The following is an 18,538-nucleotide window of genomic DNA, read 5'->3' as shown; positions in this document are numbered from 1 at the left end:
TAACCAGCTGGTCTTTGTTCTTTTCTGTACGTTGGATTTGAAATTTTAATATTGAAATGGAATATATGTATATAATTCTTCTCTTTTTTCTTTCTTGTTTTTCTTCCTCAGATCATACAGGCTACTGAAGAATTTGAAAATGCCTTAAAGGAGATGCAGTTTTTAAAAGGGGATGCTACTGATTTGCTGAAATATGCCCGTAACATCAATTCTCATTTTGCTAACAAGAAGTGTCAGGATGTGATTGTGACGGCTAGAAACTTAATGACCTCTGAAATTCACAACACTGTGAAGGTATTGGGGTTATAGTGTATTCAGTTATATTTAGGAAGCAGCTGACTTTTGAGATGAATATGGTAGAGTGGAAGAGAGCATGACCACCACTCAGTTCACTGAGACAAGTTATTAAGCTTCTTAAACATCAATTTTCCCGCCTTTAAAGTGGTCCTAATATCTGCTTCTTTCCTAGAGTATTGTGAGGTCCAGATGAGATAATGCACGTGAAAGCATTGTATAAATTGAAAAGTCTGCGTAAACATAAGGGATTACTATTGTTGAAATTAGGCAGTATATCAACCTATAGATTTTTTTCAGCTTTGTTACTTGAGTTTTTAGTATAGTACACAATTTTGTGACCGGTGTAACTGGGCTTTATTATGTCTAGAGATTATATCCTATTGTGAAAATGTTGACTTCATCTCTTAGGCTAATAGTTTTGAGTCACTAGTTTTGAAATTAAAATAATAAAACAAATAAAAAGATATCTATGTAGGGTTTAAACAATTATCTGCAAAGACAGTAGACTAATTAATTTACATTGGGCGTAATTTACTCCTTTGACCTTAGATAATTCTGTGTGTTTTCTTTTCTGTTTTTTTTCCATATCTTACATATATAAAATAATATTTGGTAAGCACAGGTATTCCTTAGATGGAAGTAACACATAGAATAAGAGAATCCCTTAACAGAAAATTCATCAGCCATCTTTCTGCTGTCGCTGCAGAGAGTAGGCTCTTCTTCGCTCTGTTCCTTCTTCTGCCATCCTCCATTTCTCTTGGGGGTACCCTGCTACTGTGTCCACTTCAGCAAAATATTTAATTAGCCATTCGAGGTGCACAGATATTAACACGTTTTGAGGTAATTTTGGATTGTTAAGGTTGTGGAAATCCACTCAGTACCAGGAACTATGCTGTGGTTTGGTTTTTACATGAATACCACTTGATCACGTCGCTCTTCTACACAAAATCCAGTGGCTTCCCCTCTCATTTAGAGAAGAGTCTCTTGCCTTCCAGTGGTCTTCAAGGCCTTATATGCTCTGTTTCCCCATTTCCTCTCTGACTCCATTTTCTCTTGCATTCTTCTTTAGGTGCTCTGCTCCAGACACCTGGACTCATTGCTACTCTCTGAATTTGCTAGGCCCACTTGTTGGCAGAACTTTTGGGAACATTCTTACCACAGATACTACATGGCTTTCTCCGTTTCCTGACCACTCTGTTTAAAACTGTGACCTCCCCCTATTTCATATACCCTTTCCTTGCTTCTCTTTCCTTCATATCACTTAACATCAACAAACATTCTGTATGAATTATTTATTGTTTCTCCCTCTCTAGAAAATAAGCTCCTTAAGGGCAGGGTTTGGGTTTTTCTTTTTTTTTTTTTACTATTTACTGTTGTATCGCCAGCACAAAGAAAATACCTGATACATACCAGTATGTACTCAGTCCTCAGTAAATATTTGGTAAATTATTTAATCACTTAGCTCTGTCATAACTCCTTGATGTAAATAGGATTGTTACTGGATTACTTTGTGACTCTGGGCTAAATCTTGTGGCAGAATTGAACTGGGTAGTCTCTGAGCACTCTACACAGCTAGTTCTGACATTCTATAAAACCGCGTTTTTCCCAAGTACCCAAATCCTAATAATGTGCTTCCTCCAGATCAGGGTTTCTCACCAGTGGCACTGTTGACATTTGGGGTCAGATTATTCTTTGCTGTGGGAGGCTCTCCTGCTGGAGATTTGGCAGCATCCCTAACCTCTACCTACTGGATGCCAATAGCACCTCTCCCAGTTGTGACAACCAAAAATGTCTCCAGACATTGCTAAGTGTCCCCTGAAAGGCTCAGTTGTCCCTAGTTGAGAACCACTCCTCTGAATTCGAACCTAGTTCTTTTTCTTGGCATTTCAGCCCTGGAATTAGATCTTCTAGACTGCCCAACTTTGAAAAGCTCCCCTTTCTTTTTCTGAGAACCGTTTTCAACTTAATTGCCTTTCGTGGACTTCATCTAAATTCTCTCTGAAACAGTTCCCTATGTGTACTATTTTCCCGAAAGATATAAAGTTGTGTTTTGTTGTTTTGTTTTTACATTTTAAACTGACAGATAGCATATTAGATCTTATATTCTTCTATCTTGAGGTTCCCTCAACCGTTCTTATGAAGTGACTTTTTTGAGTTGTGTATTCTGGATTCACTGTTTTTTCAGACAAACATTAGCATTTTTCTAATCATCTCTGTAATTATAATTTTTTCCTTCTGCATTCTAATCGTAGCTGTAGTTTTCACTGCCAGGTCCCTGACACTTGTATTCTCATTTAAATTTCATAAGAGCCCTACAAAGTAGATATTGTTTTACCATTTTATAGATTAGGAAGGCAAGTGTGACAGCTTTTTGTTAGACTTGGAACTTTATCAGAAATTTTCTGGCGAGGTCCAGTGTGTGCAGAACAGAGCTGCTCTTCTTGCAGTGGAACCTGCTGCTTTTATCTGCTTAATCCCCTTTTTTTTGGCCTTTCAGGAATCTTTGAGAAGCAGGGTTTGAGAATCATTATTGTAGTACAGTTTCTTCATTTTACAATGAGAAAATTGAGGTCCAGAGAGGCTAAATGACTTTGTTAAAGATTAGGGTAAAAAATGTCACTGACGTTTCCAGACTAGCAGCCTAGTGTTCTTCCTTTAGTCTTGACCATGTCTGGGAATTTTCATTCTGTATAAATGTTAGGGAGGCTTTTTTGGTTTTGGTTTGGAATTTTTTTTTTTTTAAAGATTTTATTTTTTCCTTTTTCTCCCCAAAGCCCCCCAGTACATAGTTGTATATTCTTCGTTGTGGGTCCTTCTAGTTGTGGCATGTGGGATGCCACCTCAGCGTGGCTTGACGAGCAGTGCCATGTCCGCGCCCAGGATACGAACCAACGAAACACTGGGCTGCCTGCAGCGGAGCGTGCGAACTTAACCACTCGGCCACGGGGCCAGCCCCTGGTTTGGAATTTTTTTTAAGGGGAAGATATGGTATCCTGAATGCGTTATTTCTTTGGCTAAGCCAACACATGTTCCAGGTGGGAAATAATTTGTTTAATGACAATAGAACACAAAATCATACTGGTCTGCAAAAATCTAATAGTCTAGTCTGAGACAGATGATTTTTGAAGGTCCTTTTGTTTACCTGAAATCCTGGGCCAGTTTCACAGCTTTCTGTTTCCACCAAGATTGAGTGCATAGAAGAATTGGAAGAATTGCACAGTAAAGGGGATTGCCTATTTCTTATGACACGCTCTCAACCCAAGATCGAACAGTCATTAAAATACTGCCATATTTCCTCCAATCTTTTAGTTACTCGCTAGAGCCACAGCTTTATTATCAAGGAAGCAGCCAGTATCTTATTCCTCACTGTATGCTTGCATTTGAATTATTCAGAGGACAGTGCATATTCTATGTTTCTGTGTTTGAATCTTAGATTACTCCTGATTCTAAGATAAGTGTGCCACACTTACCCAGTCCTGATGAGGATAACAAGCTAGAAGTACAGAAAATGTCCACAACTCAGTACAACGAAGTGGTGAATTTAGAGCCTGAAAATACATTGGACCAACATTCCTTTTCTTTGCCCACATGCCGCATCAGTGAGTCTGTGGAGAAGCTCATGGAACTTGCCTATCAGACTTTACTGGAGGCCACAACCAGCAGTGACCAATGGTAAGAGTTGTGAGGCGTCTGAAAATGGCAACAGCGTGGTTAAATGCACATCGAAATTGGACATTTGTTGAGAAAATTAGCTAGAATTCTTTGGGTTTTCTTATCCCATTAATTTTTTTTCATAGAAAAACAGCGTAGGACACAGATACACATTGATAATTAAGTTTTGTTTACAATAACATATACGTCTTACAGCAAAGCATAAGAAATAAAAGCGTGTGTATGGAGGGACAAACGGGTTTCTTTGCTGTTGAAAATTGTTAATCACTTTTTAAGAAAAACCTCTTTAATTTTTGTTTAATCTTTACTCTTTATTTGAATTGAATCATATTACATGAGAAAGCATGTGTAAAGAACTTAGAATACTACCTGGAAAAGGATTAAGAGATTAGTACTCAAATGTTTATTGTTGTTGGTGGTAGGGGTCATAGTGATAGTTTACCATCTGCTCCAGCTGCTTTGGCCATTTACTTTAACATTCATTTTGCCTTTTGAAATCCAGGTTTTAATTAATTTACATTTTAAATCTTTATTTTTAAAGCAGTAATAGTTTATTGGGCAGCCAAAGGTAGAAGGAAAAGAATGGAATGTACCAAAGATCTGATTTCTCCCTTTCAAGACGATTTCTTGTAATCTACATTGTATTCAGGGTACCTCAAGCTCCATTCCACATCTTGTACTGAATCTCTTTCTTTAATAAGCTCCTTTCCTACTCCTAGACAAAACTGAGGAGAAAATGGCAGGCTGTAGCCCAAAGTGATTGTAGAACAGATTTACAAAAGCCTCTTTAGTTTGAATCTCTGTGTAGCAGTTTTTTACTTCTCATCCTTATAGTAGAAAACAATTTAAGTTAGAGCTTGCCTTAATCAAATTGCATCTTCAGATGGGCTTCCCGAGTTTCAGTTTTTTTCTCCATGTGTAAACAAACCCCTTTATTTTATTCTGCTCTAGGAAGAACATGTTTACCAAGGTACTTCTTTGACTTTAATGAATCATTATATTCACAAGTCCACCCAGTTTTAAATAGAAGAAGAAAGAAAAATGCATGTAAGGGAGTATATACTTCTTTGGCAAAATAAATATAGGTGTGACTGTTTTTTCATATGGCATTTTCCTGAAATATACCAGATCACAAATTAAGAATGCAAGGCAATAGTTCCTAAATCTTTTGAGAACACAGAGCATCAAATAATATTTTTATATACTGAATGTCTATGGACATTCCTTCCACTGAAAGAAATAGTTTTTAACAAGACGAACAAAAACACTCTCCTCTTTACAATAACCCACTTCCCTATTATCAAACCTCAAAAGGCAATGTATGCAACAAAAATAAAATGAAATTATTTAATCAAGTATCATAGTAATCAAGTAGTAACAGTATTTGGGGTATAGTAACCAGGAATTATTTTTCTAAATATTTGTGGAATTCCTATGACTTATTCAAGGTATATAGTTTAAAGATATTCTTATGTAGAAGTAATCTGTACAAACCTTACATTTGCTCTTTCTAAATGCATTTTAATAATAATCTTTAGGTGTTCTAAGGCCAGATTTAAAGGGCAAAAAACCTTGAGGTTAGATTCTATCCTAGAAATGTTGATTCATCTCCTTGCACTGGGGTAAGAAGGAGAAAAGGTGAAAGCTGAAAGTCAGCCTGATTCTAAAGAACCAAGTGAATGCCTTTATTGATACCTTGCCCTTTGCAGATTGCGTCAGTGAGTGGGTGACATTTGCTTGAGGCTTAGCTCCATTTTTTGCAGAAGGGATACTCTGGGTGCTGGCAGAACACAAATTGATAAATGGAAAAGAGGCTTTGGATTGAATGCTGCTATTCTTAAAATTATTAATGAGTCCAGGTTTTTAGAGGTGCAGTCTAATTAGTAAATACTGGTTGAAAATGTATGTCCATCTGGATTAATCGTTGTTTCCAGCGGTCACCAAGTCACGTATTCTCTCCAACTGTAGTTGTAGCTGATGATTCTCACTTAAGGTGCACCTAGTTTGAATTTTTTTTCTCATTTCCAATATATCCTTATGCATTTCTGTTGAAACTGTGTTTTCCTCTTAGTGCTGTTCAACTTTTCTACTCAGTGAGGAATATCTTCCATTTGTTCCATGATGTTGTACCAACATATCACAAGTAAGTGCCACTGTATCTGATTTCTGTATAATCTTGTATGTGTAAAATGTTTATAATGTCAGGTTAAAACCAGTAATTTTATATTCCCACCGAAGATATTTTGGTTACTAAAATTCGTAATAAAGTGCAGGAAACCATTTAAAATACATATTTAAAGGACATTGGTCATTTATTAATAAGTTAATAAGGGTACTATAATCTTGCAATATAGTGGATGATGCAAATTTAAGCACTCACAAGAACTTTTCCCTGTTTTTGATAATAGATATTTTTAGAACTGCCACACTGTACTTGGTTACAAAACAAAAAGGCCATCACTCCAAATTGCTATCCAGTAAACATACCACATTCTCCCTTGGCATTCACAGCTTTGTGGACTTAATAGCACAAAAGATTGCTGTTTAACTGTTGAGTATGATCAGCCATTCTTCCTAGCTATTTACCTAACATCTTGGATTGTAAAAGTTTCCTGTAATATTAATCTAAAATTTAGTCATAACTTTGAGCCTCTAGGAGTTCTGTCTCATCCAAATTAAGTGTTTTGGATGACTTTTATAAATGCTTTAAATAATGTATCGACAAAGCTTTTCCTTAGTCAAGAACTCTGGCTTCAAAGAAAAAAATCAGTTTGTTATTTGTAGCATTTTTTATTTCGGATTTTTGAACAATTGAGATGTTTTTAAGTAGGTCCACCTATTGTTTTTGTTATGCAAGAGAGCTTATTTATTCTGAACCTTATTAGTTTTATTTGTGTTCTCTTTGCTGTGGTTTAAAATTTTTGTTTTGCTTTCTCCTTAGTCAAGTAAAGGACAAGAAAAAGCATCTTTGGGTCAGCTAATAGCCATGTCCTTGGAGAGTCAGGGACGGTTGACTTAGGAGTTTCTGTGCTTAGAGAAATATTTTCACACTGGTGTGGAGTGAGGTTTGCCTCTCTTCCCCCTTTGTATGATCTTGGAACTTTGTGCTGGACCAAGGGTTCACAAAGTCAGTGTATATCAGAATCACCAGGAAGCCTTGTTAAAATGCAGATTTCTGGATCCTGTGCCCAAGGTTTCTAATTCAGAAGGACTAGGGTAAAACCTGGGATTTTTAACAAATTTCCAGGTAATGCTGATATTACTTGTCAGGGACCACACTTTGAGATCCACTGTCCTAGGTTAGAGTTCTCAGCTTTGGCTGTATTTTAGAATCTCTTATGGAGCTTAGAGAATGTGTATATTTACCTAGGCCTTACTCCTAGAGATTTGATTTATAGGTCTGATGTAAGACCCATGTATCTGTGTTTTTTCAAAGCCCTACAAGTGATTCTGATGTGTAGCCCCAAATGAAGACAGCTGTCTTAGATTTTTAGTTTCTGACTTTGTATATTCTAGCCTGACCTTGAATCAGCAAACTAGGAAGTATTAATTGAATGGCTGCTAGTGGGTATGTAGCAGAAGTATAAGACAAGATCTCTTCTCAGTCTGGGTAGGTAGACTAATGTGTGTGAAAGAATTAGAGCAGTGATTTTCGCACTTGTATGAAAATTAAAATCACCTGGGATGATTTGAAACAAATGCGCTGGCTTCCCTCAGAGGCTGTGATTTAATCTGTTTGCGGTGACGTCTAAACGTCTATATATTTTAAATTTCCCAAGTGACTCTAATCTGTAGCCCCCTTTGGAAACTTGTGAATTAGATAATAGTTAAGTGCTTCATTATATCAATGAAATAGGAATTTGGAGAAAGGAGAAGTAAATCTGTATTTCTACAGACTTATCAGTGTTAAATTTCAAGGGCATTATTATGTATAGCTATGCTAGGTTTCCGGTACAAAGAGCTGACACAGGTAAATATCTTGATTCCTTTATTCTTTCTTTTTTGTTAATCACTGGGATGCGTTTCTAGGATGCGGTCACCTTCAGGCAAAACAGCCTCCCTCTGATTGAGTGGGAGTGGGAGTGGTGAGATCACATCTTGTTATGCATGGCATTTGTACAGTAGACAGTGATTACAGCCTAGAAGTACGTTGAAAGAGTAGTAACTTTTCCTCAGCCCCGACTTCAGTAACAGGTGATTTATTTCTTTTTCTACCCCTCCTCCTGCTGGCCTAGGGAGAACCTTCAAAAACTGCCCCAGTTGGCTGCCATTCACCACAACAACTGTATGTACATTGCTCACCACTTGCTGACCCTCGGGCACCAGTTCGGATTGCGTCTCACCCCCATTCTCTGTGATGGCACTACTACTTTTGTGGACCTTGTGCCTGGCTTCAGGAGACTTGGTAACTGATAGCTTCAGTTTTGGAAAGCATATTGATTGTGTAGTTTCTGAGCCTATATCTTTGTAATTTATGAATGAGGCAGTTAGAAATTAGGTGTTGGTCCTGAGCTATATTGGAAAGTGGGAGGGCATTTAATTTGCAAGTGATCCAGGTAATTTTATAAAGTGAATGCAGTCTTTGTAGAAGCATTACTTTTTCATGATATGATTTCATGATAACGTAAGAGTTCCCAGCTGCATTGCTGGTGTGCAGTGAATTCACCAAATCAGAGTTATGTTAGTAGAATGACACATAATAAGATTTGTATTGTGACAATTCTGTTAGCAGTGTTGGTAAGACTTCACTAATGTCAGTGCTTGTTCTTTTGCAAAACCTCCCCCATCTTCTCCCTTCTTTAGCTTTATTTGGGATTATTAAAATAAAAAAAAATGAAATGTGGGGCAAATCAATATGTTTACTGTAATGATAGCCGAAGAAAATCAGAGAATCTTTATGATTCACCTGCTTTTCAATTCCTAACTTTTCCCTTAGGTGGTGTAGATATATCAGAAAAAGAAGTGGCTGTTTCTTCTATACAAGTAGCTTTTCTTATCTGACTCTGGACAAACTACTGGGAAAGACTTATCCTGAGGATGGGTTTGGAGGGACTGGCTAATGTATTAGAGGTGATTGTTTCTAGTAAGCTTAGCGCAGCTTTATGACGTCATCTAGCAAGCAGTTGTTTTCAAATAGGCAGGACAGATCCGTCATTCCTGCTTGTCTCTCCTCTTTCACTCTGGTTGTGCAGTATGTAACTGAACAACTTTTAGAATTCTTTATTCTATTTTACCATCATAGGGACAGAGTGCTTTTTGGCCCAAATGCGTGCACAGAAAGGAGAACTTCTGGAACGATTATCAAGTGCTAGGAACTTTTCAAACATGGATGATGAAGAGAATTATTCTGCAGCAAGTAAAGCAATCCGACAGGTGGGAAGCTGTTGTTAGCTCTGGAATTTGTACTTGATCTTTACATAATGCCCCCTTCTTTTTAAAATTTTTTATAGGGGAAGATTTGCCCTAAGCCTACATCTATTGCCAATCTTCCTCCTTTCCCTCCGCCCAAAGCCCCAGTACATAGTTGCGTATAGTTGTAAGTTCTTCTGGTTCTTCTATGTGAGCTGCCGCCACAGCATGGCTACTGATAGACAAGTGACCATGCCCGGGAACTGAACCCAGGCTGCCAGAGTGGAGTGTGCCAGACTTTAACTGCTGGGCCATCAGGGCTGGCTCCCTTCTTGTTTTTTAAGCAGTGAAGAATCTGTAATAGGTAGCTCAGTTGATTCCCCACCCCGCCATTGGAAAATCTGGATACCTTGTACATTCATGTTTATGAACTTTCCCTTCCCCTGCCCCACCAAGCCAGCAGGAAGTTATCTTTCCATCAGCCCCACAGTGTGATTAGTTATCTAATAAGTCTGTGGTAGCAAGTATTTGACCCGTGAACTTGGTTTTGGGAAATTGGAAATAGTAGCTTTCATCTTAATGCCCCTGTCTCCTATGTGCTTTATCTTTTTACAGCAGTTTTCCCATCCTCAGGACAAGTCTGCTTTTCATCTAGCAGGGATAGCACTAAGGTTAAATATTCAAGAAGCACATACTCTCGATTACTTCACCTCACCTTTACATAACGCCTCTTCTTGCATATGCACACAAGTAATAAATGTAAATGTGGAAAATAGGAGTTGCAACAATCTCTCTTGCATGTAAATAGCTGTGTTCTCCTGACAGGTACTGCACCAACTAAAGAGACTTGGAATTGTGTGGCAGGATGTCCTGCCAGTGAATATATATTGCAAGGCTATGGGGACTTTACTCAGTACTGCAATTTCTGAGATCATTGGCAGAATCACCACCCTGGAGGTAAGGGCCGTTACGTGCCTCACCAGACTTGAGGTGCAGTTCTTGTCCCAGATTCTCACTTTACTAAGAAAATGATGTTGGAGTCTCATTTTCAGTCAACACAGATGGTATAAGAAATTGCTCTTGTTTTATGTCTAACTCATTATACTGTCATTCAGTTTTGTCTTAATTATGTTTTGCTGGAGACTTGCTAATCTCTGTATCTTTTATACTTGTATAAGAAAGTAGGATTATATTGCTTCTCCGTCTAGCATCTGTACAAATTATGATTGAGGAGGTTGTAAACTGAATAGTCCCAAGATGTATTATAAAGTATGAAGTCATATATGTATTTAATTTGCAAGTGAACTAAATAATTTAATATAGTAAAGTGAAATGCAGCCTTGTGCAAGTACTACTTTTCCAACACACTATTGCAGTTGGGATTATGTGTGTCATCCTACAAGAGAGTTGCCTAGACTCTGCCTGCTGATGCCTCTAAAGCATAGATTGGCTGAACTCTTATTTGTAATAACATCCCCTGCTTTGCAGCAAGCTGTGCCACATTCTACTGGAGAAATGGGCTCTTTCATGCAGGCAAACTAAATTACTGACAATCTGTTGAAACATATTTTGTGTCTTCCTAGCTTTAGGGGTATTGTCAGAGAGCTGATGAAATTTAATGTCTAGTAAGGTATGCTAAATTGGTTGGAAAACATCTTGCTGTAGCTGAGCCCCTGGACAGCATGCACCAAAGATCTGCCTTTCCTTACTACTAAGCTGGCCCAATTCCATTCTGTTGTGTTCCCTTTGCAAAATCAGGACATCTCTACTGAAGATGGTGATAGATTGTATTCCTTATGCAAAACAGTGATGGATGAAGGACCCCAGGTATTTGCACCTCTATCTGAAGAAAGCAAGAACAAGAAATATCAAGAAGAGGTTCCAGTCTATGTGCCAAAATGGATGTCATTCAAAGAATTGATGATGATGTTACAAGCCAGCCTGCAAGAAATTGGAGATCGGTGGGTATAACCTTCTATAGAGGCATATATCTCTCCATAGCTACAAAGAGTATTAGTGTCATTGATAGCAGTGCTTTTTTCTGTTTCTTTCTTTCTTTTTTTTTTTTAAGAGTGGCATCTGAGCTAACAACTGTTGCCAATCTTTTTTTTCCTGCTTTTTCTCCCCCAAATCCCCCCAGTACATAGTTGTATATTTTTTAGTTGTGGGTCCTTCTAGTTATGGCTTGTGGGACGCCACCTCAGCATTGCCTGATGAGTGGTGCCATGTCTTCGCCCAGGATCTGAACCGACAACACCTGGCCGCCGAAGTGGAGCGTGTGAACTTAATCACTCGGCCACGGGGCCAGCCCCTTTTTTCTGTTTCTTAATGTGATGGGGCCGGCCCCTTTTTTCTGTTTCTTAATGTGACTCAGGAGAGAGTTTCATATTCAGAAGTACTAGTTGGGACCTATGTGTGGTCTGTCATTGTGTGGATCTCATTACCACTTTCTCATATTTGATAACATAAAGCTTCCTTGTTTCATATTATTTTGGTCTTAAACATATTGTTCTGGGATGCTGTACAAATGATCTTGCAACCTTGTGACACCTGGACGGAAATTGTTGCTCATTTTAACCAACAGTGGATGCATTTGAAGATTGGTTTTGATATGTTAACAGAGAAGTGACTTTTATCTGTATGGAATATTCAGCATCAAACCATTGTTTGATCAACCAGCAGTTTTTCTACAGGGAGCACAGTAGTTTTAGGGGTTAAGCACAATATACACAGAAAGGATTCATCTTTTCTTAAGTGTAGTGGATGATGATGTCTCTCAGCACCATCGGTTAACACTGCTGTGCCTAGTAATTGTATGCTGTATCACATTATACTGAGTGTGCAGAGGTCATTGATGCTGCCCCAAACAGAATGGATGTGGGTTGGTTATATATCTCTGGATGCTTTTATTATTGTCGTGGTAGATTAACAAGTTTGCACACTTTGCATTGGGAACTCCCTGAATAGGCCTTAAGGTCCATCTCCAGCCATCCTAGATGTGTCTGAGTTTCTCAGCAAATATTGTCCATTCTAAAATGATGTAAATACGATGTCTACTTGAAAAAAAATTCACATCAAAATACCTCTAACTACATTAGTGCAAAATTTTATTTATTTATTTATTTACAAGTCCTTAGTGAGTAATAAGATATCTTTAGGTAAGACTCCAGAGGGCAGCAGCTAAGAATTTTTCTTTCTACTGTTAAAAGGGCCCTCTTGCAGCCTAAGAATGATCATTAATTTTCTATTATGAGAAAAATTACAATACTTGTATTTCTTTGCTTCCTTTTTCTTCATAGGAAGGTTTTTTCCCCCAGAGATTTCAATAAATATAATAACTAATTGAGAAAATTTTTTTTTACCAAAGGAAACTATCTCCAATCGTGTAGTTTAAACATTTTAAAATTATAAAATATATATATGAAGGAGCACAGTATATATAACATTTATTCACAGTTTAAAGAAAAAGAATAAAATCAGTGTTCCTGTACCTATTACCCAACTTAAGAAAAATATTACCAGTACCTTTAAAGAAGCCTGTGTGACCCTCTCCAAATGCTCCCCACACAGGTAACCGCTATCTTGAATATTGCGTTACTTACTTCCTTGCCTTTCTTTAGTTTTACCACATATCCCTAAACAATGTAAAGTCTAGACTTGCCTGTTTTTGAACTTTCTGTCGGTAGCATCTTCTCGCTTGCTTCTTTTATTCGATATTATGATTTTGAAATTCATTCGTGGTGGTGTGTGCTTCTGCAGTTCATTCTCACTGCTGTATTCCATCATACAAATACTTAGAGTTTATCTTGTTGTTTCACACTTTTACCAGTATTTTGTATTATCAGATTTAAAAATTTTTGATAACCCAGTTGGTGTGAAATTTGCATTTCCCTAAATTCTAATGATGTTGAGCATCTTTTTATTAATCATCCATTTTTCTTTTATTGTAAAATGCCTGTTCATATTTTTTGCCCTTTATTTTACTGTTATTTATGATTTCATTATTGATTCATGGGAATTCTCTGTGTACTTTTTGTGTGTATGCGAGGAAGATTGGCCCTGAGCTAACATCTGTTGCCAGCCTTCCTTTTTTTGCTTGAGGGAGATTGTCCCTGAACTAATATCTGTGTCAAATCTCCCTCTATTTTGTATGTGGGACATCTGCCACAGCATGGCTTGATGAGTGATGTATAGGTCTGCACCTGGGATCCGAACCCAAGAACCCTGGGCTGCTGAAGTGGAGTGTGTGAACTTAACCGCTGTGCCACTGGGCGGCTCCTCTATGTTTGTGATTTTTTTTTTTTTTTTTGAGGAAGATTAGCCCTGAGCCAACTGCTACCAATCCTCCTCTTTTTTCTGAGGAAGACTGGCCCTGAGGTAACATCTGTGCCCATCTTCCTCTACTTTCTATGTAGGACGCCTACCACAGTATGGCGTGCCAAGCGGTGCCATGTCTGCACGCGAGATCCAATAGGTGAACCCTGGGCCGCTGGAGCGGAACCTGAACACTTAATCACTGCACCACCGGGCTGGCCCCTCCTCTGTGTATTTTTTATACCAATTCTTTGTCAGTTAATATTTGTTGCCTGTGGTTCACTTTTTAAAGTAGTTTCAGATCCCAAGGCTCTATATGACTATATGAGAATGTTATAATTGTTAACTTTGAACAGGGCTTAGTGAATATAGCATAATGGAGAACTGTCTTATCTTCCTAACTTGGTCTCCTCATTTGTCTGTACTAATACCAAAATGCAGCCAGAGAGCAGAAGAGGTCAAAGAGATTGAGTGGTAGTAAAGAAGGGGAAGGATGCCAACGTTTGTTTTATTTTCATTTAACATAAATAAGCATTTGGGATCAAATAAGCAATTTTAAAATCTTGATTATGCTGCAGTGATGTAATAGGAAATAGAATTTTATCTTTTATTTTGCAGGTGGGCAGATGGAAAAGGGCCCTTGGCAGCTGCATTCTCTTCCAGTGAAGTAAAAGCTTTAATTCGTGCCTTGTTCCAGAACACAGAAAGAAGAGCAGCTGCCCTTGCTAAGATTAAATAGCTCTGTCTTCCTAAGAAAGCTGTCTTGACTATGTGGATTCCTCTCTTGGCATAATTACTCCTTTAAAGACTTTGGAATCACCCGTTGGTTTTGATGAACCAATATATCACAGAAGTTTGATTTCACCTAAGAATGCCTTCCCTCCTGGCCTATGTGAGGCTTTGTTGAAGAACTGGATGATAAGATAAGATGTCAAGAGAAGCACCTCAATTTGTTAACTTTCTAGCCACTCTCCCTTGATAAGAAACTATAGGGCAGCGTTATTTCCTGTTGTGTCCAGGGCCTTCTGGGAACTGTATTCATTGTGAGTGTAGGCCGTAGCCTTGGATCGAGGAATCCAGGAGATTCTAAGAGACAGTGAAGAATTTGTGAGCAAATGGGAGATATATTCCCCAAAATAGGGCAATCATATCTAGCTTTCCGGGAATTAAGGAGACTTCCTTTAATATTTCTTTCCAATAAATAATGCTTTTCAGAGTTTAAGGGTGAGTGTCTTTAATAACACAGGAACTTTGACGAAAGAGACCAAGTTTTCATACCTTCTGTGCCATTCTTTTTATTGACATTTATGATCCTCACAGAGGACTCGCTGACTTGTCCTCTTCTTTCTTCATAACACTGACAATTTCCCAGAATTCCTAGGACTTTCAGTATAAATTTTTAGCGCTTTTTGCCATTTCAACTAAATTCTGTTTTCTTGGTCGGAGGTTTTTTTTTTTGCCTTCTCAAGCTCCACTGCTTCTGAGCCTATCAAATAACAAAGGTTTAAATTGCCACTGTTTTTTGGGCGAATGTTGTGCCATGAGATGCTAACTGTGGGCTCTGTAGCCTCATCCTTTATTTGGTGGACACAGGTAATCCTTCAGCTCAACTTTTTGTGTTTTAACTCTTTGCAGCTACTGGAGGTAGATATTATGTTAAGGTTATCCTGGACCTCGGTAGGACTCGGGCTTGTGTTTCTTCATACTGACGTATGGTTTCTTATGAAAAGGGGGTAAAGGGTGTGCTCGTCATGTGCTTTGAGCCAGGTGCTGTCTGGGGGCCGTTTTCAGGACAGAGGGCACGCTTCCTTCGGCCTCGGCCGCTCCATCCCTGGCACACACAGAACAAAGTGTTTTTCCTTCTGCCTTCAAGTGTTCCGCCTTCACCGCCTCACTCTTAGTTCTGGCTCAGCCCCTCGTCATCCAGATGCTTAATTTTTCTTTTACCTGTTTAGGGGTCATAGAAGAATAAATAAGAAAGAAGAAGATTGGTTTTCTTTAAAGCTCAGCTGTGGTTCATGACAAGCTGTTTGTCTGTACTCAGCATGTCTTCCTATGAGAACTCACAGAAAAAATAATTGCCTGAACCAACTAGTTTTTTAGGAACAAAGGAGCTGTCTTTCTTGAGAGAAGAGGAAGGAGGCATTCACAGGTGAAGAAGATACCTGTTTTTGAAAATTCACACAATTTCGGGTAGCATTCTTTTCTCCGCAGTTGAGAGAATGGAGAACTAAGGACAGAACTGAAATAAGGGCACCACAGGAGTATTACACAGAGCATCAGATCTTTTGTTCATGGAAGCTATTCCTGTTGCTTGACAGGTACAGCAATTTGGGGGTGGGATCTCTTGTGACTGAAAAGCATGCTCCTCACTTCTTCCCTCCCTTCAGAAGCACAGAAAACTGCAGTACAGTTTTTCTGAGGCTGTGTAGACTCCATTCCTTGGGACTATTTCCCCTAATGAATAGTTTGAATACCATGGTACACACAGCAGGCAGACTCCATCCTCTTCCCTAGCCAAGGCAATTGATGGCTAATGATCAAGTGGGTGTTCACTCTGGTAGGGATGAGCCATCTGATTGAGCATGTGGGAGTTGGGTCTGGCAGCTCTTATAGGGACCTTGAGGGTACCTTTTTTTTTTTTTTTTGGTGAGGAAGATTGGTCCTGAGCCAACATCTGTTGCTAGTCCTCCTCTATTTGCTTGAGGAAGATTGTCCCTGATCTAACATTTGTGCCAGCTTACCTCTATTTTGCATGTGTGATGGCACCACAGCATGACTTGATGAGTGGTGTGTAGGTCTCTGTCTGGGATGTGAACCTGCAAAGCCTAGGCTGCTGAAGCAGAGTGTGCGAACTTAACCACTATGCCGCTGGGCCAGCCCGAGGGCACCTATTTTGATTGGGAACCTGAGTTGGAATGGGAGTAGGACCTGTTTCCTTTAGAAAGAGTGTGTAGATTATGGGAGGAAGGGAACTTTAAGAGGCTTGACTCATTTAGTGGATCCGTGCGCCTACTAGAAGACACGTCTTCCCAATTAACACCCAGAACTACACAAATGACTTCGAGAAATGAAATTCAAGAAAGGTTCCCCAAGATTTTAGTAAAAAGGAAAGTTTTTGTTAAAAGCCAAGACTTCAAACAACTTAAATCCATAGAGTGGCTTGATAGTGGCTCCTGTTACTGTGTGGATCCTGCGTTGTGGTGACACATTCCATGGTCAGTTTTGCGTGAGGATTTCTCTCTAAAATGGAGATCCTCCAGATGGCACTCTTTCCTCAGGCCTGGGAGCGTCACAAGGCATCTAGGCCTGGTCTGTGGAAATGAAAGCCAGGGAGCCTGTCCATTTTACCCTGGGCTTATATTCTGGCCCTTGTCAGCCCAGGAAGGTTATCCGGACGCTGAACAGCATCTATAGTATAAGCTGCAACATGTCGCCCAACTATCACTTGTAGATAGATCAGACCGTATTTCCTTCTATTAATAACACTGTTAAAGGAGATGTGGGAAATTTCCTTCCTATGCTTGCAAGTACATACTATCACTTAAGGCAATGATTCCCAGCCTTTTGTGGGGTTTCATTCTCTTGTTTATCTGATTTCCCAACATTTTGTCTATCTTCTGAAAGTTCTGAGTGGTATACATAGATACACACACACACACAGACTCATGCACACGCACACCCTAGGGTCTTTTTGTGATAAGAAAGCTGGCCCAAAGGAGTAGTTTGTCCAAGCCCCACGGCTGGTTTGTGCCGTGGCCAGCTGAAGGTATCCGGGAGGACCTTCTTAGTAGAGCGGGGGCACTGCAAAGGCAGGAAGGGCTGAGGCGATTGGAAGCTGCCTCACACAGTCTAGGCACAAAGTGGTCCTTTTAAATTGGGTTTTGATGCCCACATTCTTCCTAATCACAGAACTGACTTTGAACATTTGTTTTACGATAATAACTTCCTCCCTCCTAAAAATACACATTTCGCTAGAGCCTAAAATTTCCCAAAAGTTATAAAGCCCCAATTTTGGGAAGCATTTCAATTATCGTATGGTTTAGACAGAAATTCCTCACTTTGTCATGAGGAGTCTGGGTAAGAACTATGTGATGTCACATGACATGACTGGAGATAGCCTTAGATGTCTCAAACCCAAGTTATGAAATCTCTGCTGAGAGTCGGGGAGGAGGGCGATAATTCTGATGAGCTATGTATAAGTCTTCACTCCTCCTCAGAAGTCAGGTGCCCCAGATTTCTTGTGCAGTCAAGAGAGCGGGGTGGGAGTAGATGGGTCTTAACTGCTCCAGCTATTGAAGAAGACACGAGAACCAAGGCCAGAGACACCTACTCCCTCCCTTGTCTCAGCCTTTTAAAGTAGTTCTGAAACCTTCCTACATTCATTCCACTTACATTTATAGGGTGCCAGGCATTGCTCTAGTCGCTGAAAAAAACTCCCCTAAAACAAAAGTCCCCTGTCCTTCTCAAGATTTAAATTCTGATGACAAAGACAGATAATAAACATAAAGTAAGTAAATTAGTATGTTTGCAGACTTGAAGTGCTATGGAAAAAATAAATGTAGGGTGATAACTGAACTCCCCTGGAGTTCCAGGATAAGGGAAAGTGGAGCAAACTGCCGTTCTGAAGAGGGCGGTCAGAGCGCACCTCCTGGAGCAGGTGCGTGAGCCACGTGGCCATCTGGGTGCAGACAGCTCAGCAGAGAGACCAGCCCATGCAAAGCCCTGAGGTGGGAGGAGTGTGCCTGGTGAACTCAAGGCACAGCAGAGAGTGACGGAGAGGGCAGGGCTAAGGGGGTTAGAGAAGTAACTGGAGAGGAGGGGATAGATTGTATAGGCCGTCACAAGGATTTGGGGTTTGTTTTAAACTCTGAGTCAAATGGGAAACCTTTGGTAGCTTCAAAAA

General features: G+C 39.4%; 1 protein-coding gene across 1 annotated transcript in view; it reads left to right on the top strand.

Annotated features, from left to right (window-relative positions):
- The window catches only part of ZW10 (zw10 kinetochore protein), a 44,141-nt gene extending 29,287 nt beyond the window's left edge, over positions 1-14,854 (top strand). The window contains exons 9-16 of the mRNA XM_046637655.1: positions 112-294; positions 3,731-3,969; positions 6,041-6,112; positions 8,205-8,374; positions 9,212-9,342; positions 10,144-10,275; positions 11,077-11,279; positions 14,251-14,854. Of these exons, the coding sequence (XP_046493611.1) occupies positions 112-294; positions 3,731-3,969; positions 6,041-6,112; positions 8,205-8,374; positions 9,212-9,342; positions 10,144-10,275; positions 11,077-11,279; positions 14,251-14,371 (1,251 nt within the window). The 3' untranslated portion in view covers positions 14,372-14,854. The remainder of the gene's footprint in view (positions 1-111; positions 295-3,730; positions 3,970-6,040; positions 6,113-8,204; positions 8,375-9,211; positions 9,343-10,143; positions 10,276-11,076; positions 11,280-14,250) is intronic.
- The last annotated feature ends 3,684 nt before the right edge of the window (positions 14,855-18,538 follow it).

Source organism: Equus quagga, chromosome 14 (genome assembly GCF_021613505.1).
Source record: "Equus quagga isolate Etosha38 chromosome 14, UCLA_HA_Equagga_1.0, whole genome shotgun sequence".
Lineage (NCBI taxonomy): Eukaryota > Metazoa > Chordata > Mammalia > Perissodactyla > Equidae > Equus > Equus quagga.
This window is presented reverse-complemented; position numbering and strand designations above follow the sequence as displayed.